The sequence below is a fragment of the Candida metapsilosis genome, assembly GCF_017655625.1.
Source record: "Candida metapsilosis strain BP57 chromosome Unknown scaffold7, whole genome shotgun sequence".
NCBI classification, from domain to species: domain Eukaryota; kingdom Fungi; phylum Ascomycota; class Pichiomycetes; order Serinales; family Debaryomycetaceae; genus Lodderomyces; species Lodderomyces metapsilosis.
Window position 1 is genome coordinate 1,705,341 of NW_027138165.1, and position 23,540 is coordinate 1,728,880.

The 23,540-nt window shown below is 39.2% G+C and overlaps 8 protein-coding genes across 8 annotated transcripts; 4 read left to right on the top strand and 4 right to left on the bottom strand. All coding sequences in view use genetic code 12, as the record gives it.

The window, feature by feature from the left end:
- Positions 1-398: 398 nt before the first annotated feature.
- Positions 399-2,618, top strand: I9W82_005321 (uncharacterized protein; the record flags this gene model as incomplete). Its single annotated transcript, XM_067694486.1, has 1 exon — positions 399-2,618. One exon carries the CDS (start codon positions 399-401, stop codon positions 2,616-2,618), a length of 2,220 nt encoding a protein of 739 aa, XP_067546801.1.
- Positions 2,619-2,723: 105 nt separating this feature from the next.
- Positions 2,724-4,511, bottom strand: I9W82_005322 (uncharacterized protein; the record flags this gene model as incomplete). Its single annotated transcript, XM_067694487.1, has 1 exon — positions 2,724-4,511. One exon carries the CDS (start codon positions 4,509-4,511, stop codon positions 2,724-2,726), a length of 1,788 nt encoding a protein of 595 aa, XP_067546802.1.
- A 1,663-nt stretch (positions 4,512-6,174) lies between these two features.
- Positions 6,175-7,971, top strand: BMT3 (Bmt3p; the record flags this gene model as incomplete). The annotated part of the gene is made up of 1 exon (XM_067694488.1): positions 6,175-7,971. One exon carries the CDS (start codon positions 6,175-6,177, stop codon positions 7,969-7,971), a length of 1,797 nt encoding a protein of 598 aa, XP_067546803.1.
- Positions 7,972-8,145: 174 nt separating this feature from the next.
- On the bottom strand, positions 8,146-10,254 carry GSY1 (glycogen (starch) synthase; the record flags this gene model as incomplete). Its single annotated transcript, XM_067694489.1, has 1 exon — positions 8,146-10,254. The coding sequence occupies one exon, from the start codon at positions 10,252-10,254 to the stop codon at positions 8,146-8,148; it is 2,109 nt and encodes a 702-aa protein (XP_067546804.1).
- A 2,183-nt stretch (positions 10,255-12,437) lies between these two features.
- Positions 12,438-15,680, top strand: I9W82_005325 (uncharacterized protein; the record flags this gene model as incomplete). Its single annotated transcript, XM_067694490.1, has 1 exon — positions 12,438-15,680. One exon carries the CDS (start codon positions 12,438-12,440, stop codon positions 15,678-15,680), a length of 3,243 nt encoding a protein of 1,080 aa, XP_067546805.1.
- Positions 15,681-15,780: 100 nt separating this feature from the next.
- On the bottom strand, positions 15,781-16,914 carry FUS1 (Fus1p; the record flags this gene model as incomplete). Its single annotated transcript, XM_067694491.1, has 1 exon — positions 15,781-16,914. The coding sequence occupies one exon, from the start codon at positions 16,912-16,914 to the stop codon at positions 15,781-15,783; it is 1,134 nt and encodes a 377-aa protein (XP_067546806.1).
- Positions 16,915-17,207: 293 nt separating this feature from the next.
- Positions 17,208-18,056, bottom strand: DPP2 (phosphatidate phosphatase; the record flags this gene model as incomplete). The annotated part of the gene is made up of 1 exon (XM_067694492.1): positions 17,208-18,056. The coding sequence occupies one exon, from the start codon at positions 18,054-18,056 to the stop codon at positions 17,208-17,210; it is 849 nt and encodes a 282-aa protein (XP_067546807.1).
- Positions 18,057-18,714: 658 nt separating this feature from the next.
- Positions 18,715-19,185, top strand: EGD1 (Egd1p; the record flags this gene model as incomplete). Its single annotated transcript, XM_067694493.1, has 1 exon — positions 18,715-19,185. One exon carries the CDS (start codon positions 18,715-18,717, stop codon positions 19,183-19,185), a length of 471 nt encoding a protein of 156 aa, XP_067546808.1.
- Between the last annotated feature and the right edge of the window lie 4,355 nt (positions 19,186-23,540).

Consider the following 23,540-nt stretch of genomic DNA (forward strand, 5'->3'; position numbering starts at 1 on the left):
ATCTCTATAATGATTATAAACATAAGTTTAAGCTTTCTGGAGGTGTGAAATAGATGTATTTAGATACCTACGTAAAAAGAAATTGTGGTAAACACAGGAACTTCAGGAGGGAAACCTCATAATCTGCTGGTTCATTACAAATATCGTATCAGAAAACGGTATAGTTGTGTCTTAGCTGGAAACCCGTATATCCGCTATCTCATTTTCAACTTATACCTTGGTAATACTCTTGCTCTTCCAATTGTATGCCATATAAGCTTGTACAAGGTTGTAATATCTTCCACATTTCTCGCACTGGTTGTTACTCCTCACATATTTCCTTTCCTTTTTGAAATCATTTAACAAGACAAGTCTATACACCCCAGATTCCCCAAGAGCCATATGTGTTATCACCAAGAATGTCATTGAAGTCTTCAGTACTAAACAATCGAGAAGAATCTTCCCAACAGTCTCTGACAAACTGTGATGCTACGGTGTTATGTCCCAGTCTGTCTACTCCTTTTCTTAACGGAGGTACTATTGATCGAGTTACAGAATTCAAACGACAACAGAGTCAGCTTAAATCTTCCACTGGATCTACACTAGCCTGGAACATGGAAGATATTTTAGAGGCTTATGTAGTATTGAGAAACTTACCACCACCATTATCACCCACTATACCTCCAATCGAAGCACACGATACCACCCCAATCTTAGCATCTCCTGAAAAGATCCTGAACGCTGATAACAAGGAAAAATCAGCATTATCCCAATCGTCTAATGACCTCAAATCGTCTATTTCTGACCGTGCCAAGCACGGTATGCACCAAGAAAACTCACTGACTTTAAGCAAAGAGGCTACTCCACGTCACGACGCGTCCATGGAACGTTCGTCCAATCGAGTGGCGGCAAAAGAGCCTGAATCAGGTGACTCTAGGGACAAGGAGCTTGAAAAGTCATCACTACAGGTGTTGTCGCCGAGGTTGCCTGTTTCGTTCAACAATGCAAGAGCAAGTCACAAAAAGTCCAAGGCAAAATTGCCTGCAAACCGTCGCTCGGAGACCAAGGGAGTTGTCTCTATTGGAAATTTTGAGTCGTCAAACACAGCTCCTGCATTCAAAAACATAAAGACTGATGCCGGGGTTTTTAAATGGATCAACAAGATGAATGACCCAACAAAGCCGAAATTTCTTCTTCGAATTACCGTAAACAACAGATCAAAGTTTAAGGAGAAAGTTACAACCTCTTCAAAGTCGTCGAAATCTGTAAATGACCACAAGGAAACGACTAATAAGCAAATCAATAGTGGAGATAACGACAACTCTGATGTCAAGGAGTACACAAGTGGCTCTAGCCAGACTGCAGTTAATGACCAGGTTGCTACGATAGGAGAGCCAAAGGAGACACATCATTATGTAAAGAAACAGAAGAAGGCACAGCCGGAAATGTGTCATGACGCAGGCACTAAATTGTATAATATGACCAAGGACAAGCAAAAGCACGAAAAGAAATTGGAGGAACTTGTCAAGCTCATTGAGGAGAAAGATAAAAGTATTGAAGAAAAAGACAAACTATTGACGAATAAATCAAGCAGACTTGAAATATTAGAGAGTGAATTGGAAGCACTGCGTGCAAAGAACGAATCAGATCACAAACAGAAACAAGCAGGTGTTTTCATCAATGGAGACATAGTTATTGAACGATCCACCTCAGTTACTGCACTCAAATTGACAAAAGACCAATCGGAGGAAGTAAAAACAAAGCTCACGATGAAAAAGAAATACTGGCTTGACATTTGCAAGAACGTTCAAAAAGATATTGACAGTATATGGAAAAAACTTGAATTAGCAAGAGGTTCATTTCCCGAGAGCTGGAAGGGGTTTCAAATTGTTTCAGATGATGTGAATGTGGTTATAATGCAGGTAGACGTTTTCATTATGAAAATGGTGTCGTTGGACTATGATGAAAGGTCTAAAATAGTCACCGAGACTCTCCCTAGTGAGCGTTCTTGGAAGGCATTAGATAAGGATGTTGAAAGATTAATCACATATATCGGGCTTTTACTCTCGGTGAGAGATGTCAATTTGAGCCTGTCGAAAATTGACCAGTTTGAGGTTGACTTTTTGAGGACTATCAAATGCTTGATGTTTCAAACGCGGGCATTAATATTGAAGAGAATAAATTCAATTTTGTTGAAAGTGGTGGATAAATATATTGAAAAAATCAGGTTATCACAAGACGAAGCTAAACCAACATCAACTGGCTCTCAAGAAGCTTCATTGAGTCAAAAAATTATTGAGCTACAGCAGTTAAATCTCAAAAATTCCGAGAGTGTGCAAGAACTCTTTGTAAACTCACAACCGGAATATCTTAATTCGATATTGCAATCCACATTTCCCTGTGTGTGGGAAAAGAGAACTTCAAATTTAGCACAAGTTGTACAATCTTATAACTTGGACGCCTTTGACAAATCGATCAAGCCTAGTTTACAGACATATTATCTACCAATGGGCGTATACTCCAATTTAAACGAAGTCAATTCTATTTTGTTCAACGTAGTGGTCTACTTCCTTGAAACCTACAACAAATTCCATCCCAACCAAAATGTCGATTATAAACTACAAAGCAGCCAAACTTAGAGAAAGCTTAGACTGAATGAAGGCAACCTCATAGAAACAATACTCGCAAATCGCGATCAAAGTAAGGGCAAAGATTTCCGGGATCATCTGAAGCTCTTGTTAGTGCTAGGACTTTAAATACTTTTCTTTATAGATCCAACTATTTCCAATAGATTTTGCACCAAAGATTTCTGCACTTCTTAGCCACGCAGCAGCCCTATTCAAGTCCTTTTTATGACATTTTGTCTTTGTAGCCCAAACTTCACCCAACTGCTCCATTGCTTCCACACAGCACATTGCAGCTGATTTTGATAAGCAGGTGATTCCATTGGATTCATCTGTCTTTGGATTAGAGTCACCGCCAATCCCACGTAGAAGATACATACCAAGCTCAAAATAGCTCAAAGCGACAACATCAGATTTACTTTTGTTCCTTGCGATGATTCTGTTCACCTCCGATTTACTGAAAGACTTGAAATGATTATACAATGACTCTGGGTTTTCGCCGTTACCAAGTCCACTCGGATCTCTAGATTTTTCAATATTGGCAAGGACTAATTGGATCAAGTCTCGCTGTGACAATTTGTTCAATTTTGAGGCTACAATGCTGCCTCTAGAGTTGTTACCCAGTTCATTTTGATCATTCTTCTCCGACACCACGGCAGTCAAAATACATTTGCATAGCCATTTCAAGGATGAATTGTAATTTTGCTTCACGCCTTGTCCGTGTTTTAACGCCAATGCATAAAGATACATAGCTTTTGGGTTGTTGAAGGGTTCATTAGCAGCTATCTGTAACTGGTACGAAGCCTCTCGGTGATTTCCCTGAGTTCGGAGTTCCTGCGCTATTACTGTTCTTGACTCCGGTAGTAGCTCGTGGCTTTTGAGTACTTGTTCTCGGGTGGGTTCCCTGTAAATGTCCTTAGCGACAAAGTTGTTTGCATGGAACTGTTCGCGTGAGCCAGTCTCGAGCGCGGTACCTGTGTCCATGTCCCTGTCTTGTTGGCTTTTACCATAAGAGCTTGGCGCAATATCGTTGTCAAAGAGAAGATGTCTCTTGTGTTCATTTCTTTCCGAGGGGGTATTCGAATGGGATGGTTCGATGACCGGAGACGAATTTAAGCTCAATTTCAGTATTTCGCTATTAGTTGTTTCCATCGAATTGTCAGGCGTCATTAGTGTGTGGGTTGAGTGTGATTTGCTGGAAGTCAGAATGCTCCTTGGATTTAATGTTGCGACACTTGAATTAGCCGTCCCATTGATTTTTGGATCACTTTTCCATGGGTCCAGTTCGGGTATATGTAGTGTGCTATTTGATATGCTTCCAAAGCTAGTATTGATAGAGGCTTGTCTGCTGACTTGAGGTTGTAGAAAATTTGTAGCCCCTTTTTGGACGTGATTAGTGTATGGCGATTCACGTTCCCTAAACTGGCTAGATATGTTTGGTGTTTGATGTTGCACGGTATTTGATTTGTGAAATACGGTCCCATTTCCAGGTAAGTCATTAGCATCACTGCGACTTGTATAGTTGTTTTGTTGCCTGCCAGTTTCTGGAGCTTGCAAATTACCCCGCGTGAGATCTGTAGGTTTAGCGTAGTCTTTCATCCTTCTTATAGCGTTTAAACTATTCATTGGTTGTTGGGGAAGGAATAATCCATTCAGTGGCGGTTCATTATGAATTTGTCTTGATTGTTGTTGAAGGGTCTCTGTAAGGGGGACCCTATTTATGTAGGGACTATTTCTAGCATCTTGTAAGCCGCGGGAACTAATGGTAGAAGACCTGCGTGAGTCGGCTGAAACCACAGATTCATTATCGAAATCTAATCGATCAAGCAAACGCTCGTTTGTGCTTACTGAGTCAAAGGAGTAAACACTGTCCCTATCAGATTTCAGAAAGTTGAGGTGTTCATCCATCTTGTGTCTACCGCCCACGGTTGCAGTTAAGATACTCCTTTATTCAAAGTAATCTCAAACTAAGGCAGGGTAAAGTATGTCTTGGAAAACTGTGTATGTCTTTAGTTCAGCGTCGTGCTTCAGGACTGTGCTAAAGTGTTTACGCTGTACTCTTTTAACGAATCGAATTCCCGACAAGCAAAAATGTGGTCCTGGCTGTTAAAAAGCGGGGGTAAGTTAAGGGAATAAAAATGGTACTCGAATGATAGAGCGATGTAGTAACTCTTGTAGTCTTTCGTTGATGAAATCTCTTTTATCGTGTTGACATATTTTTTTTTTATTTTTAGAAAGCAGTCGCGTGTTGCATATCTGCGGCAAAACACAACCACCGCGTTTTATACTTTGTTTTGCGCAAGAACCGAACCGATCGATTATAGTAGTAGAGCATAGTAACTGGTGGGAAGCGGAACTCTCCTTAAAAGAGGTCTCAAAATGAAAAGTTCACCTAATCTATAGAGTTTACGAAATTTTTATCTATATATCAATCATGCACGTGTTTCGGACATATAAGTCCGAGACAAATTTTTGACATGCTTCCGCCCTCCTAGGGACGTCCAAAAAACTATTTTTTGGACTTCTGGCGGTGCACGGAGCGCACAATGCAGCTATCAACGTGCCTAACGGTGGATTCCAACCTTGGATCCACTTTTTTTTGAGTGTATCTCAAAAATCCGACCATGTTTTGTTATGCACACATAAAATGCGCATAACCACTCCGGGAAGAGCGTAACGATGGTGCGGATGAGCTTAATGACGCATGCCGATGTGGCAGTGAATGCCGGCAAGTCAGATAAGACCATTCTGTTGTTCTGTGTTTGCAGCAAAAGATGGACGATTGTTAGTTGCGAAAAGGAAAAACGGAACTAAGTGTTGTTCTCTCATTTCTCTCAAATTGTTGCGAAAACTTCAACTTACTGTTCAATTTGAGCAACCACTTTGGTAGAGTAAACGAGAAAAAACAACACCCCAAAAGCACATTCTGTAAAACTTCTCAGACAATGTCCACGTAGATTTTGTCAACATTATATGAGCTGCACGTGAACTACTATAAAAACCTCACACAAGCCGGGCTGTATGTAAACACTAGAGTAAATGAAAGTTTGCCGTATTTAATCATTACAAGATACGTTTAAGGTCCAAAAAGTGGTTTCCGTATTTTAACTGATTAGGATTACAGTTTCTTAGCTTTATTTTCTTGGTAAAGTGACACATGGTTGCTTTCATATGCAACTAAATGCCATTCATAGTTATTAAGAGGAAGTATAATATTCACGTGACAGATATAATAATAAATTTTTTTTTTTTTTTTTTTTTTTTTTTTTTTTTCTATTTTTCAATTTGCGTTTTACTACTGGAGGCTGTGATTTAAAAAAGCAGTTTGCACCTTTTGCTGAAAACAAAAGAGACAGCAGACTGAGTTACCAATATGCTCACACAGTATGACGTTCTGTTGCTTGACACAGGCACTCAGCTATATCTAATCACAGCATTCATTTTAAGCCCGATTTCAGTCTATATTTTGTACAAGCAATATAAAGGGCCCTGGAGAAACAAACAAGAATGGACCACCAATTTGATTGCTGTTTGTATAGTCATACTAAATATCAATGCGTGGTATTTTTCAATGTCGGGCTTGAGACAACAAGGTCAAATGTTCGATAAATCGATGTTGTACAAAGAGCTTTTGAAGATGAAATTTGACACTGTTGTAGTTGCAGGATTTTCTTTCGATGATCGGTACCAACCACTTTCAGGAATTTTACCACAAGATTCAAAGTCTGGCACGGAAAACAATCTGCCGCTGGATCCAAAGCCAGACCAGCAACTGGAAGATCAAAAGGAGCAACAGGAGCAACAGGAGCACCAGGAGCAACTGAAAGAGCAACTGGAGCAACTGAAAGGGGACCTGAATGTGCAATCGGAAAAGAAAGATGACAGGCAATCAAGGCATAGGAGCCGAAGTACATCAGGGTCCAATCTTGTTGATGGGCTGTTTGACTGTAGCTCCATTTTAATAAGGGATCAAGCAAACATAGCTGCTTCCGAAGCATTTGATTTGAATCGAGAATCTGACTTAAAGCATTTAAGAGACCAATTGCAGGTGCTTTCCAAAGAAAATGAAGCCTACAGATTATGTTTTCAGGATGATTCGGACCAACTGGAAGAATATGTTCTTCGCAGGAAATGGTTCAAGTTCTGTGGAAGCGCAGTTTGGATGGACCTTTATAAAGTTTATTTTATGGTGAATCGAATTGTGTATGCAAAAGACGCTAGACGAAGTCACCCAACCATTTCCGTATTATCTGGACAAGTATTTGATAAACACTGGCGTGAAATAAAGGGATTCAAATTCCCTCATTCTGATTTGACCTTCCCCACCATTTTGCCTCATGATTTAGATTTGGGTACCAAGGAAGACAAGCTGGTTATTGGAAGTGAAGACCCACGAATTATTTTAAATGAATATAAAAATGCCGATGGAGCTCGAGTCCAAGAGCCTGTAATCATCTTCAACGCTAGAAGAACTAAAGTGAATTGGGCACGTGCAATGAATGTTTATCGACCATTCAACGATCCCCATGAAATCATTTGTCTTACAATCAAAGACAAGAAAAGGAGTTTTATTGAAAAGAATTGGGCACCGTTCATAGACAACTCCAACATCAACAATGAACAAAAAATGATCAATTTCATCTACAACTTTAATCCATTGAGAACGGTAAAGTGTAGTTTGGAAAGTGGTGAATGTGTCAAAGTTTCGGGGCCAAACTTTAATCCCATTGATGCCAATGACAATGCAGGAGTTTTACGAGGGGGAACGAACCTTGTTGAAATACCCAAAGAGCTTCTTCCTCTGACTGAAGTTACCCGTAATCGGAAATTTTGGTTGGGAATTGCTCGTTCTCATAATAAGGAATGTGGCTGTATGCATGAATTATATCGACCTCATCTATTTATTATGGCACGATCTTTAACAAGCGAGGATTCGTTGGAGCTAGTTTATGTAAGTTCCATGGTGGATTTTAACATCAACCCAGAACCGTGGTCAAAACGTTATTCCAGCAAAGGTACATGCAAGGACGGAAAGCTGGTTCTAATTCCAAATTCGATTGCGTACTGGGATGTTAACCCTCGTGATGGCACTGATTATATGGGAGTGACGTTCAGTGAGGCTGATAGAACAAACAAGCTTATCCATATAAGAGGTATTCTCAAGCACATACACAAGGTATTGCATGTGTCGGGAAACAAAGAAGGACAAGATGCAAATGCAGAGAAGGAAGCGCTTGTTGAACGTGATGCTGATCATAAGATGGAAGATGTTGAATGGCGTAATAGACTTCTTGGTTTCTGCTCCACGTACCTTGCAGGGGAATATTGTGAAGTTGCAGAGAAGACTTTTGGTTGGATAGAGGCATAGAGGGTAGGCTAATAGAGATGAAAAAGGGATGGCACTATTTAATTCTAGGTAAGACTCTTTTTTTATTGAACAAATTGTTTGATTTTCTTCATTTATGGTAATTTCTACAAAGACTTTTTCCTTTTTGAAAGACTCTCCTTTATGTATGAGTTTTATGTTGGCAAAGGGTGGTTTCTACTCTGACTTATCCTCGGGTGGTACCGAGTTTCCCCTTAATGTCAAAGGATAATGGCGACCATCATCATCATCATCGTCATCATCATTGGCACCCAATCCTAATTTGAATCCAACGTAATCATCTGTATTCAAGCCTTCTTGTGCTTCTTGTAAACTACCTAAATCACCTGGAGTCATTAACCCTACTTTGGATCTAGGAGAACCTGGAACTGAGAGTGGTCTGGTTAATTTTAAATTTGCCGAGTTATTGAATGGATTAGCTCCGTTTTTGAATTTATCAGGATAAGCTCTCTTCAAACTTAATTGACGAGCTTTGATGTATTCCAATCCCATTCGTTTCCAATCCAACAAATCACTCAATCTTTCTGTTCTGTTTCTTTGATTAATTCTTTGTCTTCTAGTTTTCTCACAGAAATCAAACATGTATGTAGTTAATTGGTCAATTGACTCGTCGACTGATTTCATTCTTCGATCAACAATGTAAATACCGTAATCACTAGTGTTTTCAATCAAGTCTTCCATATAACATCCAAAACCAGAGAGATTGGTGGTGATGGACGGAATACCCATCACAGTACATTCTGCTGGAGTATAGCCCCATGGTTCATAATAAGATGGGAAAACACCCAAATGACATCCACGTACAAACTCATCGTAATCCAAAGACAAAATTGGGTTATTGGCATTGAGGAATTCGGGATGGAAAATGATTTTAACTCTATCTTCTGGACGATTAAACAATTGAACGCGTCTAATTTGATTCAAGATGGGATCAGTATTATCATCAATCATATTGTGAGTCACAATAGGTGGCAATCCATCTCTTTTCAAGGCGTAAATTCTTCTTTTCAATAAAACACGATCAGCAGGTTTGATCAACTCATCGATTGAAGGGACTTCATTTGATTTACCAGCAGAGTGTTCTGAGTTGGGGTACCTTGCACAATGTTCAAACAAGCGTTCACCAACCTTTTTTTGCACTTCTTCAATTGTTGATTCCAATTGTTTAATTACTGCTTGTCCTTTCAAAGTTTCAACAGTATAGGATTGCGTTCTTCCTGGCATAATAATGAATGCAACAACTGTCATCTTGGATCCACTTTCTTTCAATCTATGATTTAATCTAGCTAAACTTTCAATAAAGAAATCACAACCTTTGTTTCTAAATTCATATCTACCAGCAATGAAAAAATACAATGTGTTTTCCAAATCAAAGTCATAATTTCCATAAAAATGTCCTTTAATAAATTCATTAATCTTTTCCTTCTTCATGGCATGCAAGTTTTGAAATTCATGAACAGCTTGGAACTTGACCACATTTAAACCATTTGGTAAAACTCCATCAGGTTTTCTTTTTAACAAATGTTCACTTTCAAATGCAGTGATGTGAGAAACAGTGGTGAACACATCGGCTGAATGAGTGGCTGATCTTTCAATGCAATAACGATGATAAATTCCTCGTTTACCAGCTTCAGCATCAACATCAAAATTGGCCAAGTTATTGTAAAAATCAGTTGAACCTGCACAGAGATATCTTCCTAATAAAGTTGCGTGTGTCGTGAAAATAGTTGTGACGTCAATTCTTCTTTTACGACACAAGGGCAAAGCGATACCAGCCAACCATTCATGGAAATGAGCAATAACAGCTCTATCACGGTCATTGTAAACCAATTCACCCAAGAACCAAGCAACCAAGTATCCCAACAAGATGGCTTCATTGGTTTCCAGATCATGATCTGGAGTAGGAATTCCAGCTATATTCCATAAATCAGCTTTCCATTCATTAAGAAAATGTCCGGCAGACCAAATATCAAAAAGTAAAACTCTTGGTGCTCCTTCGATTAACCATCTCCCATAAAGCCAACGAATTCCCTTGGCAGACATTGAATCCAAGGTTTGTTTAATCAATGGGTCTTTAACTGGTAATTCCTCAACTTCAATTTGGGCTGAATTGTAGTTTAATGGACCAATTAGAGTGTAACGTTCTCTATATTCAGCAACAGTGATGGGAGCTTTTGATTTTAAAACTGAGTAGATACCTCCCACCTTATGAGCAACTTCAGTAGCTACTTCGAAAAGTAAATGATTGGTGATATCTCTAGTCATGGTGAGGAGGAGAAGTTAACGCAAGAAAACAAGAGTGAAAAAGTCGATATGTAAATGCTGTTGAATGTAAAGCAATAACCCAGATTGTGAATAATCACTAACAGTAAAAGATGTTAAAGGATTGAGGTTTTTTCTTTTAATATGGTCTGGTATGATAATTAGCCGCCCCAAAACAACAAAAAATTCAAAATAAAAATAAAAGTGGTGGATTCTCTACTCAATTGTAGTTGAGAAAGATATAAGTCTGGGTGGTTGATGTGATTGGTGGAGTAAAACTCGTTAGTGTTTTAGAAAGATGAGATTGTATATATATATACTCAGGAGCAATAAATTGGACGAATAATTTTTGGTCAACAACTTTATGTTTCATTATATAAATGTATGATATTTATATATATATATATATATCACCCAACCCAATAAAACACAAAAGTTATAACTAACACAAACAAACAAAGGTAATGTAACCAGCACCAAATGCATAGCCAAAAAAAATAAAATAAAAGTACAAAAGTATACACTAAATCATGTGACAAGAGATATAATAAGAAGGTGATCTTCTTGGGAAGTAGGATATATATAGTAATGGCTGCTCAGGGTGTCAGGTAGCAAACAACAACAACAACAACAACAACAACAAGCGCCAAATAAGGATGATGTTATAAATAAATATTATTATACTGTCTATTGTTATTGTGTATATGTACAAAGAGTTAATTCTGCATTTCATCCCCACCGGGTGGGGGTGAAGCGAACAAAGAACAACAAAATAACTAAAAGTGAAAAAGAAAAGTATGGCAAAACATCTATGTTGTGATAGGTCACAGATGGTAGATAGATCTGTAAAAGAGTTTAAAACAATGGTGGAGATTAATAAAGTAAATCTGTAGTGCTTTGTACAATTAAAGCAACATTTTCATGCCAATTCTTTTACTAAAGATTCATCTTTCTCTTTTCATATAAACAACAGTACTATCAACAAAATCGGCTCTTTAGAGTAAAGAGATTGTTTCTTATATCAACATGTTTATTCAGTTAGAGGAAGAAGATTGACAAATGACAAAAAGGTTGGTTAATAAAGAGTGAATAGTTTTTGTTATTATAATATTTTGTCAAATTGTACACGACTTTGTTGTAATCATCACAGCCACAAGTAATACCACACATAACTTCAGTAGACTCTATAGACTTTAAAGTAAAATATCATTTCTCTTATACAATCACGTTTCAATTGTCTCAATGCGTAGTAGTACTCTTAAAACCTATTAGCGTACATTTATTAGTGCTTAACTTACTTAATCGCAGTTTGCCGATATCGCCTTTTCTTTTCTTTTTATGTCATTGTCGTAAAATTAAGAGTGACGACACGACAACACATACAAATTATAAAGTTACAATTACATATGTACTTCTATTAAAAATAAGTTTATAAGGTCACCAGGTGGTATTAGTATATGAGTGAAGTGAGTGTTTATAACTGTTGTATTACTGTACAGTATCGTATAGTATAGTAGTAATATGTTAAAGCAAATCATTTGTGTAGTGTCGTGTTTAAGTTGGCGACAATAATCACACGACAGAGAGACAAAGACAAAGACAGAGACAAAGACAGATCAACAAACAAAAACAACAAACAACAAACAACAAACAAATTTTTCTTTAAACAACAAACTTCCAAAGAAAAAGGAAAGGTATCAAAAGCAAAACACTAATCCATCCCTTAAACTTAACATAACTAAACATAACTATTCCAGTCTTTACTACTACTACTACTACTTTCATACCACATTTTATTATTCCACCAGTGTGTTTTACCAAAGATATCTCACGTCAACTCCCCTTCTCCCCCCTTTTTGTTTTTTTTTGTTTTTTGGTCTTGATTATCATCACATCCATAAACTCACTTTACCATCACCAACTATTGATTCACTCCTTTTCTTAAAAGATACATTTCAACCACATCAACAACACATTCCTTCACTGTACTGATAATTTTTTTTTTATCAGTGTCATCGTTTCTTTTGTTTTGTTTTGTTTTGTTTTTGATCTTTTATATGCAACCAACGACTCTTCGCTTTATTGCCTCACCCACAATTTTTACAGAATCACTAACAGTTTAACTTAAAACAACTACGTATTCACACACAGACAGTCACACTATATACATATAAACCCAAGACAATATGAATGCAGTCAAGAAAAGAATTGGCTCAAATCAAAAGGGTAATGCGTCCCCTAGAACCACTGACAGTGGCGGTGGTGGTGGCAGTGGTGGCATCTTTGGTTCATCATCATCACCTTCAAACAACACAGCTCCTAGTGGTACCTCAGACGACTCTAATTTAGATGGATTGTCTCCTGAATTAGTACCAATAGTCACATTGTTATCATCTCAGTCTCATAGACGCTACAATGAAGGAATCTTTATGCTCTATTACGATCTCAATGGTGATGGAAAGCCTGCTGATAGAGAATGGCGCGAAGTATATGGAATATTAACAGGAAACCAATTGGCATATTGGGATGCTGCAATCTTGGCACAGTTTAAGAATAATGCTGATGCTTTATTAGAAGCGTCTGCCAAACCAAGTTATATCAATTTCACTGACGCAGTCTATAGTGCAATGAAAACTTTACCAGCAGCAAAACAAAATTTGGACAATGTTGTTGTTGTTTCAACAACTCTCAAGAATAGATATATTTTGCAATTCAAATCAGTCAAAGATTTGGAAACTTGGTATTGTGCTCTCAGGTTATCAAGTTATGAATATAATTCCCTTCAATCAGCTTATACTGGTGCATTGTTATCGGCAAGAGGGTCACGGTTGTCTGATATACGAACGATTTTGGCCGAAAAGAGGTTTGATCATGAGGATTGGATAAGTATCAGATATGGGAGCGGTATGGCTTGGAAACGATGCTATGCAGTGGTTGAACCATCTACTTTAAAGAGAAAGACATTTGTTCCAGGAAGAATTCTTCTTTTTGAAAATGAACAGAAAAAGAAGAAACAATTGATGGCTGTTATAACTGATGCCTCTTCTATTGCCGCTATATACCCCCAATCACATCTATTGATTGACCACTCAACCATGATAAAAATGGAAGGATATATCAATTTCTCATCTCCATCTTTGTCAACAAAGGTTTCGAAAAAGAATTTGGAGGATTTCAAACAAACTTCGATATTCTTGATGCCTGAACAACACTCTGCCGTTCCTGGGTTTGACACTTTGATAAGGTTTTTGGTGCCATTGTTTGACACATTTGGATTATATGGAAGACCAAAGAGATTGAAAGCTAATAGAAATGATGTTGATTCATTATTATTTGGATTACCAACACTTCCGAGAGTTCACTATTTGGAACTTAGTGATGTTGAGCAATTGGTTTCTAGAGGTAACTATTTTAGTTGGGATTTGAGAACATGGAATTTGGAGATTCAAAACTTGTTGAAATCTAAAATTGAAAGAGGCTATGACGGATGTGGAAGTCAAAGAGGATACGCGGGTGCTGTGAGTTCTCTCAATAGTCCAGCTTTGTCGAGCTCCCCTCGTCTTCCTAGTAGTGGAAGCTCAATGACCTCCCGAAGAAAAGAATCTTCAAATTTATCGAGAGAAACTACTGCGCAAACAGGAAGGGTTGCACCACCAACAACACATGCAACTTCACAACCACCACCACCACCTCATCATCAGCCTGACTTTTCATCAGGAGGAGGAAAACGCTTGGACAAGAATGTCAAAAATCTTGAAGTTGAGGTTCCTGCAATTCCTCCACAGGTAAAGACTGGTCAACTAGCTCCTGGAGCTGCAACGAATCCTCATAACTCAGTTCAATTGGCAGAAATATATCAGAAATATTCGGATTTGAAAACGCCTTCGGATAATTATATCGATCGTAGAGAGGTCCTTAATGGGTCACACGAGCAATTGAATGAGGATGACTTGCCGTTAGGAATTAGGCAAATGAACCTTGAAGGCAATATGTATCCTAAGAATGATGATGGCTTATTCAGTGATGAAGAAGAAGATGAGGATGAGAGTCTACCAGAAACAGAGAATGGTAAACTGCCAAAATTGCTAGATGTACGTACCATGGGAAAAAATACCAGCGAGTCAAGTGTGTCTGTGGGGAGCTTGAGAATTCCTAGCCAGGAACAAAATGGCAGCTACTCATCTGTTATATCGCCTATGGCTCAATTCAATGATCTACATGATGAATACAAACAAGTGGGAAAGAGCGTTCCTTTCTATGGTCTTCAAACCGACTCGTCCCCACAGATTAGCTCTGATCGTGACTTGAGTTCCAAGCAGCAATTTGGTGCAAGTTTGGACAACACAAAGAGCTTTGAAGCAGGAAATGAACAACAACAACAACGCCTGGCTTATCTTCAGCAAGCGGGAAAGGCTGACACTCAGGTCTCTGGCGGGGCTCCTTATCCTACAAACAAGCCGCGGTACATAATGTCGCCCAACTCCTCCCAGAATCAGTTTCACCAATCTGAAGCAGCACGAAAATCACCATCCCCTGTTAAAAAGAATTTGCAATACCCTGTATCGCCCCAAAGAAGCGCGCCACCGAAGGACTCTAGCGGCGATCATTCGAAATCCAAGACAAATATACCAAAATCAAATAAGCAGATTTTTGCTCCTCTTGGTGGGCAACCAGGGCAAGATCGCCAGCAAAATCAAAGAGACTATCGTCATCAAAGCCCTCAACCGGGGGGATCCGAATTTGAACGTTTTGGACCGCAACAGGATCCTTGTAGAGTGGGAGCGAAGTCGCTGAATCAAGCTGGTCAACAACAGCCATTGCCTCAATTCCAAGTTAGTACTCCCAGCCAGACAGGCCTGCCACTGGTACCAGGGCAATATAGTCAGCCATCGGGAAGGCAGCCACCACCACCACAACAACAACAACAACAACAACAACAACAGCAGCAGCAACAGCAACAGCAGTATCAGCAACAGCAACAGCAGCAACAACAACAACGGCAATATCAGCAACGACCACCTCCACCACCACAACAACAGCAACAACCTCCAATGAATGCCCCCATGTCGTATGGTGATAAGCAGCCAAGACCTGGCCCACCATATCAATGTCATCCGCAGCAGCATGGTAACCTGCAAATAAAGATGCAGTCAGGACCGCAGAGGAATCCAAATATGGGAATACCAGGTCATCAGCCTTTAGCTAACGGACGCCCTCAACAGCAAAATCCCATGTATCAGCCAGTTCAATATGGACAGCCCAATAGTTTCAGAAGCTATGACAACCAACAATATCAGTACACGCCAAATGTTGTGTCTCCTGGTGGCCAGAGAAATACAGGCCAAGGCCAGGGTGACCAGCAGTCAGCTTCCAGACACCCCTATGCACAACAGTATTCAAGAGCGTATAACTATGACGGAAATGCGTAGTTTAGGGTATTGATTTTCATACAAATATGACAGAGACCTATTCTTTTATTGTAGTAAATCTAATTGATGAAAGAGAAACAAATGACGATTTTATACAAACCTAAATGCTCCTTAAACACATCCAAGGGACTAATCCAGTTTCCCGGCTCAAACTGTGTAAATCAAGCCCGTTTTTCTTGTGTAATTGAATTTTGCACCATCCATCACTGTATTTCTCAAGCACGGTACATTTATCTCCAATACGTATCGTTAACTCATCTCCAAGGCTCTTTGTGTACGGTTTAAATACAATGTACATTTTCGTACCCGATAGAGTGTCCTGCTTGTCGTCGTTTTTAAAATTAAAGTGGGTGCCAGGATTGGGCGGCACATGGCCTTGTCCAGTTGGGATGTCGAGAACTTGCGATTTGATCACTTCCTTATTCCCATGAGATCTATCACCCAAATTGAACTTTTTCAAAAAAACCGGTGTCAATACGGACATGCGCTTGAATAAACTAGATTGTGCTTGTGGTGTTGTTTCTTGCTCTTTATCTTTAATTGGCCATAATCGACTCAAACGATTCAACTGGTTTCGTAGATTTGAAGTTTTTTGGGGCTTTTGCTGTTCATAAACTTGAAATTCCTTATCAGTATGCAAGTAGTTAGTGGGTGAAAATACAACTGGGTATGGTTTTTCTGTCAACGTTTCCCAACTTGGTCTCGAATAATTTTCATTGACAAGATCCAAGTTCCGGCTGGTGGAATCAAAGTTGTTTTGATCAAGATTACGTTTAGATTTTCTTAAGCGGAGAAAGTACCAAACAGCCATTGCAATGAAAAAAACTGCAAATATTGCAATAGGGACTCCTACCGCAATACCAACTTGAGTTGAATTGGATGTTGGAATGTCACCAAATTGCAAACCTGATGTTAATTCAGATGTTGCGCTAGTGGGAACATTTAACGCTGAAGATGTCTGTGAAAGCGATTGTTGAAACTCTAGATTTGTCGAAGAAGGGGAAGCTAAAGTGCGTGTTGATATACTATGAGTGCTTTCCTCTCGGGATGAAATTGGAGAGGAGGGAGACACGGTGACTGCTTTCGAAACGACCTGTTCTGTTGTGATTGTTGTTTCTCTCCAAGAGACAAAGACGTCATCAGATGATATCGTTTCTGAAGTCAACGTTGCTGTGCGTGTTATTGTCATTATCAAAGTAGCATCGCTTTCAGGACTGATATTAGGTTGACTCATTTGGTTGAGAATTACTATGTCATTTTTTCTTTTTTTTTTACTTTTTCCCAACAACAGCTCTGACTAAGACCCTTTATATCAAATGGTTTGAAAACATGCCTTGTTTGAGATTTGTAGTGGAGGGTATGGGCTTTATTCATTTCATATATGGTAGTTTTGTTGTACATATTTCGCTTTTTATTTGTGTTTGTTTGACTTACCTCAAATTTGTTTCAGATTCAAAATTGTTTTATAATATCAAACTCAGTGTCAACAAAATAATGTATCTGTCTCTTTTTGACTTATGATAACAATCATAACGGTAAAACAGGATCTGCACTGTTTTTAAACGACTTGGGCGTATCACATGTGGCACTTTGCATGCCGTTCCAATAATGAAAATAAACCAACACGGCAATTGTGCTACCCAAAATGGAGCCTAGAATCACATCTATGAAATGGTGTCTGTAGTCTTGGACTCTACTCAACGCTATGTATGTTGCAAGCAATATCGGCATAAACACCAAAAGATATTTGTACATGTATTGTGGTGTGGAATTGAACAATTTAAACTGGCCCGATAGCCATAAAGCAAGGTACAAAAATGCGGCAAAACTGATGGATGAATGGCCCGATGGGGTGGATCTCATTCCATCCAATAGAAGCAGCTCACCCAAGGGGGCAGTACATACACTGAAATCAACTAGCTCGCCTATTTGGCTATCAATTTGAGCACCGCATCTAGCTAGAAAATCTGGCCTGGGTCTAGCAATCCAATTCTTGAGGATATCAGTAACCACGCCGTCCAAAAATATGGACATAGATAAGCCTAACACACTAACCTGAAGAATGTGTAAGGGACTGAAATTGGATTTGAGCTTCTCCGTGTATGTTTTCAAAATGATAACCACAGACATAATAGCTAAAGGCACAATTGCCGCTATAAGTATACATGCGACACCGGAAACTCGCTCTTCACTTGCAAAAGGGTGTGCAATTGATAAATCAGATGTCAAAAATTGGCGTTGAAATGGGTTGGCATGTTCAGCTATACTAAAAAAGTATACGAGTAGGACAAATGCAATTACCCAATCTGATGCATAATCTTTAAAGGCACTATGGGAATAATATTTTGATCCTATGGAGTTAGCTCGTGAATTCATCTTCAAACATAAACAGGTGAACGATCATAGGAAGTTCCTTTTTTTTTAGTTGTCGTTCGACAATATATATCTAATGCGACAAGCGACTTGGTTAATATGCAGGAAAATACGATGCAGATACTGATCTCAGACAACTATTGCGTATTATTCATTGGCAAGATACAATGGCGTGCCCATGCTTTTGCGATTATGAGCCGCCGTTATTGCCATTTGTCTAGAAGCACTACTTTCAAGGATTCTACATACAGACGGCGTTGTTTTGTATGTGATGTTGATGAAATTTTCAAAATTGTTCCGTTTACGAGCAAGTGCTCTGCAAAGTTGTCTAATGAGAAGGCTTCTTTCTCAGAGAGGGCGAGACTTGTTGTTTTATTTTGCTTTTCAAATACAAATGGCCTATCTATCCATTTCTCATTTAATCAAACCCTTTCTGTAATGTGGAGAAACAAGGAAGAGAGAGAGAAGTGTTCACCGAAAGAAAAAAAAAAAATATTGTCGTGCGAGAAGAATCAAAAAAATTTTCTTTTTTTCATTCGGAATTTTTCAAAAAGAGAAAAAGAATCAAAAATTTTCCAACAATCATAAAAACTCAAGCCCAGATTATATCCGCAATTTATTCTACCTCATAGAATTTCCAAGAAAAAGCAAAGAGTTTGAAATGCCAGTAGATCCAGAAAAGTTAGCTAAATTGCAAAAGTCAACCGCTAAAAAGGTTGGTGGCTCAAGAGTCAAGGCAAAGAAGGGAGTCAAAACTGAACAAGATGACTCCAAGTTGATCGAAACTTTAGGTAAATTGAAAGCCACCAAAATTGAAGGTGTACAAGAAGCCAACTTCTTCAAGGAAGACGGTAAGGTTTTGCATTTCAACAGAGTTGGTGTCCAAGGTGCTCCAGCCTCCAACACTTTTGCCTTCACTGGGTACCCACAAGAAAAAAACATCACTCAGTTGATTCCTCAAATTTTGCCTCAATTGGGTGCAGAGAACTTGGAAATATTGAGACAATTGGCTGAGCAAATTCAAGCTGGAAAGACCCCAACTGACCCTAACGCTGGTGCAGCTGCTGCCAATGACGAGGGTAATGAAGATATTCCAGACTTGGTAGATCAAAAATTTGATGACGTTGAGTAGATGAAGCAGATAATGAATCCCCATCTGTCTAATCTATGAATGATGTATATACATATCGAGAGATTCAATGCTCACTAGACATGGTTTACTTGAATTGTGTTTGACATTTAGTAATCTTTTAATAGGTTTTTATGTATTTAAATCTACGTTGCACGGTTTGAGTTCCACTGCTAGTTGGGTATTGTAGACAGATATCGTGTCGTATTGTAATGCTCTTGCATCTTTGGTTGTCAAAGCACATCTTCACGACGTTTCCAAAAACTTTTTGCATGTTGTTTCATTCAAGACTAACCATTGATGGCAGGAGAAGTTTTCCAATAACAGGTCCTGCCCAAGTAGTCAATGTCACAAGAGAGTTCACAAGCGTAGAAGAGACAGATAGAGCTATTGACTATTGATTAATACTACAGTAACTATATGAAACACTCGACCTCTCTAAGATTAAGTAACAAACCCACTATAAGGGAAGTCATTGTCGTACTATATAAGCTTGCCACCCTCTACTAAGTCTATCATATACCAGGACATGTGAAACTTAACCATTTCACACTCGCAACGCAGTATCCAACCAAAAGGAACAAAAGTCAAAAATATAATTCCCTTGATTTCTATATGAGTAATGTCGCAGATTGCGGCCTTAGTAGTGAGCTGTGTGGAGGTAACATTACAACCAAAGCTTGCGTCAAGTTCGAGCAAGAGCATATGTCGGGTCTGTCAAATGAATGCTTGAGAACTGCTTCATGTTTTCACCATCTTCTCCAACCAGATTGGATTCGAAAAAATATCAGCACCTGTTCTGATGATCGTGACTAAATAACCTAACGAGACGTTGTACCAATTGGGCACCGCATCAGTGCTTGCAATAGCTGCTCATCCCCACTGTTCTGCACTAAGAAAAGTACAACAAATCAAGTGAAGGAGGCGAAAACATCCTCGCTACTTAGGTATTGAAAAGAGAAAAATGAGAGTCAAGTTCGGTAAAGCAAGGGGTTAAACTACGAATCAAAGTACAGTTTAAACATATCGTGACTGCCTTTCTATAAGGATTTATAAGAAACTGTACTGGGTGTACCATGAAAGGAGCTTTACAAAAGAGTCGTCTATACAACCCTTATATCCGAACTATTTCCCAATTGGGAATAAGGCCGAGAATAATTTGGACATGGCTTCCGCCCTCCTAGGGACGTCCAAAAATTTTTTTTGGACTTCTGGAGGTGCACGGAGCGCATAATGCAGCTATCAACGTGTCTGACGGTGGATCCAAGGTTGGAATTCACTTATTTTAAGTGTTTCGCAAAAATCCGATCATGTTTTGTTATGCACACATAAAATGCGCATAACCACTCCGGGAAGAGCGTAACGATGGTGCGGATGAGCTTGATGAAGCATGCCGATGTGGCAGTGAATGCCGGCAAGTCAGATAAGATCTGTCAGGTGTCCTGGGTGTTGTATATACCAAAAGGAACAATAACTGTTAGCTGCAAAAAGATTGGAACAAAAAGAGAAATTGCTTTTGTTCTTAAAATGTCGTGTGTTGATAGTACGGCATTGTTATCTACGTGTGAGTTTTTTGGCATAACAAAATACTTTCATATTTGTGGCAGCTGAACACATTTGTGGCAATTGAACACATTCACTCTTCTCAAAGGAAACAGAATCAACATATCAATAGTACCCACTGTATCTACACTGAGGGATAGAAATTGAATGCATTACAGAGATCACAGATAGTGCACCTTTAACGTTGTCATCACATCTTATTTGGAGGAGAGATCACCACATCAATTAAGATCAGTCATATAATCACCACCAAAGCAAATGAAATAAAAAGACAACAAATATAACATCTATGTGAAGGAGTGCTAGAGATGATCGTTTATTGAATATTTTAATGGACTGGAGTAACAAATTTGGACTACAGAGACACAGAGAGGGTACAAACAATGCGGTGCTCTCTTGTCATCGACACCTAGACTCCATTTGAAAGTCAGGGATGACATGGTCATTCTATTTCCTCATGCTCCAATAAAATAAAACCTTTCAGTTCCCATTCTAGCTGTTGGACACGGTGACAGCTACACTAATAGCCAATTGGCTGCTGCTGAGAGGCAACGCAATGGTGTTTGGTAATATTTAATGACATAAAGTCCCGCATGTTCCGAGTCTGACCCATGAGACATAAGAGAATGGAACAGCCGCCTGAAAGAAGAAGAAGATGTGCTCTAATTAGGTTCATGAAAGCAGTGGATACCGCTAGTCTTGTATTGACAAGCAAACAAGAGGCAGAAGATAAAGTCATGAAACATGGCCAGGGCCAATTGCATAGTAACAAGAGGATACGTGGTGATTCATGGTGGAAAGCAAGGACGATAGCGCAACTTGGAGGAGTAACAAGACTCTTGTCGATACAGCGGGGGCGGATACAGTTGATAACCAGGACGATAAGGAGAAACATGTGAAATTAAAGGGTCATTCCCATATAGTAACAGAGGCTATTGAAAGCAAAGCGAAGGCGCATCTCATGCTAGTAAATCTCGCATACTACAATGTGCTTATGCAAAGTATAGAACAAGATCAGCGAGTTATTAAGCATCCAATCTCACAGTGAGAGAGAGCTTGGAGGTACACGTAACGTGATGTACACAACAGGAGACCAAACTCAGAGCTAGTCAAAGAAAAAGACTTACCAAAGAAGTTAGTTAAGCCTTGTCAAGGAGCTTCATTCGAACCTCGACTACTCACGACGACTGAGGGTTAACACAGAAGTAGTAGGAACTAAAGTATATCACTTGCATATGAACTTACATAGTATGTATGGCTCTCACGATAGTAAAAGACCTCGGTACATTCCTCAGATCCTAACAGCAGTAGAAAGTGATCACATCCACACACCAATATTGGTCACATCCGTACCGCAGAAAAAGCGCACCCCTACCGCAAGCGCCGCACATCCTAACACCACGGAATATTGCATCCACGCACCAATTCTGCATCCAAACATCAACGATTACAATACCCAATCAGTAGCAACGGGCACATCCTAACATCAACAAACTGTCAAAGTATCACATCCTTACTGCAACGGAATTGAAATATGATGCATCCTAACTTCAGAAAAACCACGAGGTGCTGCATCCTTGCACCACTCAAATCATTGAGTTCCTGCATCCAAACCCCAACTAAAATAAGAAATTTGCAGCTCCTGGCCATAGCGATAAGAGTAAGCGAGGCTAGTCGCTCAGAATACCGCGGTCTAGGACACACATAATGGAATACCCAAGGCTACTCATTATAAAACTTCACTAGGTCTAGTTGGGCTGATTTAACCGCCATTTCCTAGTCCGTAACGGATGATATCTACATTCGCTAAGTTCTTAATATGTACTAGGCGTGGATCCTCTAGCAAATTAGGAGTAGATTAAATGTATCCTAGTTTTATACTGCGAGGAAAATGCCCCCATCGAAACAAGACCCACTAAGGAAACTTGGGCCAGTACCGTAATTTAATTGGCAAGCGAAATTCTTTCCTCTATTCTCAGCATGATGCTGATCGCTCTGCATGAATAACATAATGTTGCGGTTTATAGTGTCATGACGTGAAAATAAATAACGCCTCGATGAAACAACTATGAGTTTTGGGAAGCATGGCGCTGTAAGTGTTGCAATTTGCACCTTAGCGGGCAATAATTCTACAATTGATTCGAGCGGTGTGGGTACGGTAGGATACATCACCATGGGTAAGTGCATGCATGATTGGACAATCAATACCATCGGTAAAGGGTCAATTGACGTGTAAATTCGGTAATATTACGATTAGGTTCTACTTCTAATGGAAAAATTTCCAGCGTTCAGAATTTGTTTCAACATCAAGTCGTTGCATAAAAGAACGTGGAAATCTGCAAATGTCAATAGAGCAACACATGTGGCACCTTTAAAGTTTTACCAAAGATGCTGCAGAGAAAAGTGAGTCTGAAGTTTACCCGAATAGGTCTCATACTGACTATTGTTTATAGTCGAGCAGAGAATTTAGCCCTCATGATGATAGGGTGGGAAATCACACTGCGGTGAAATCGTAAACGACACAACGCCTCGATAGATGCAAATGGTTTAGATTATAAGAAAGGCGTGCTTCATCTTTTATTTTGGCCATATATGGTCCATACCGTTCAAAATCAAGCTTAAGTTTGCGCGACATATTTAGTTTTAAACAGTATGTCTAATTGTGGTTGCTGAAGATTCTAGCTTTGGGCGTCAAATTTAGTCTCTGTGAACACAATATGTTTTTTTATGCATAAGTTTTTTTTCCCTCAGAATGCCTTACGTCTCCCCAAACATGCTTAGCAGCAGCATTATTG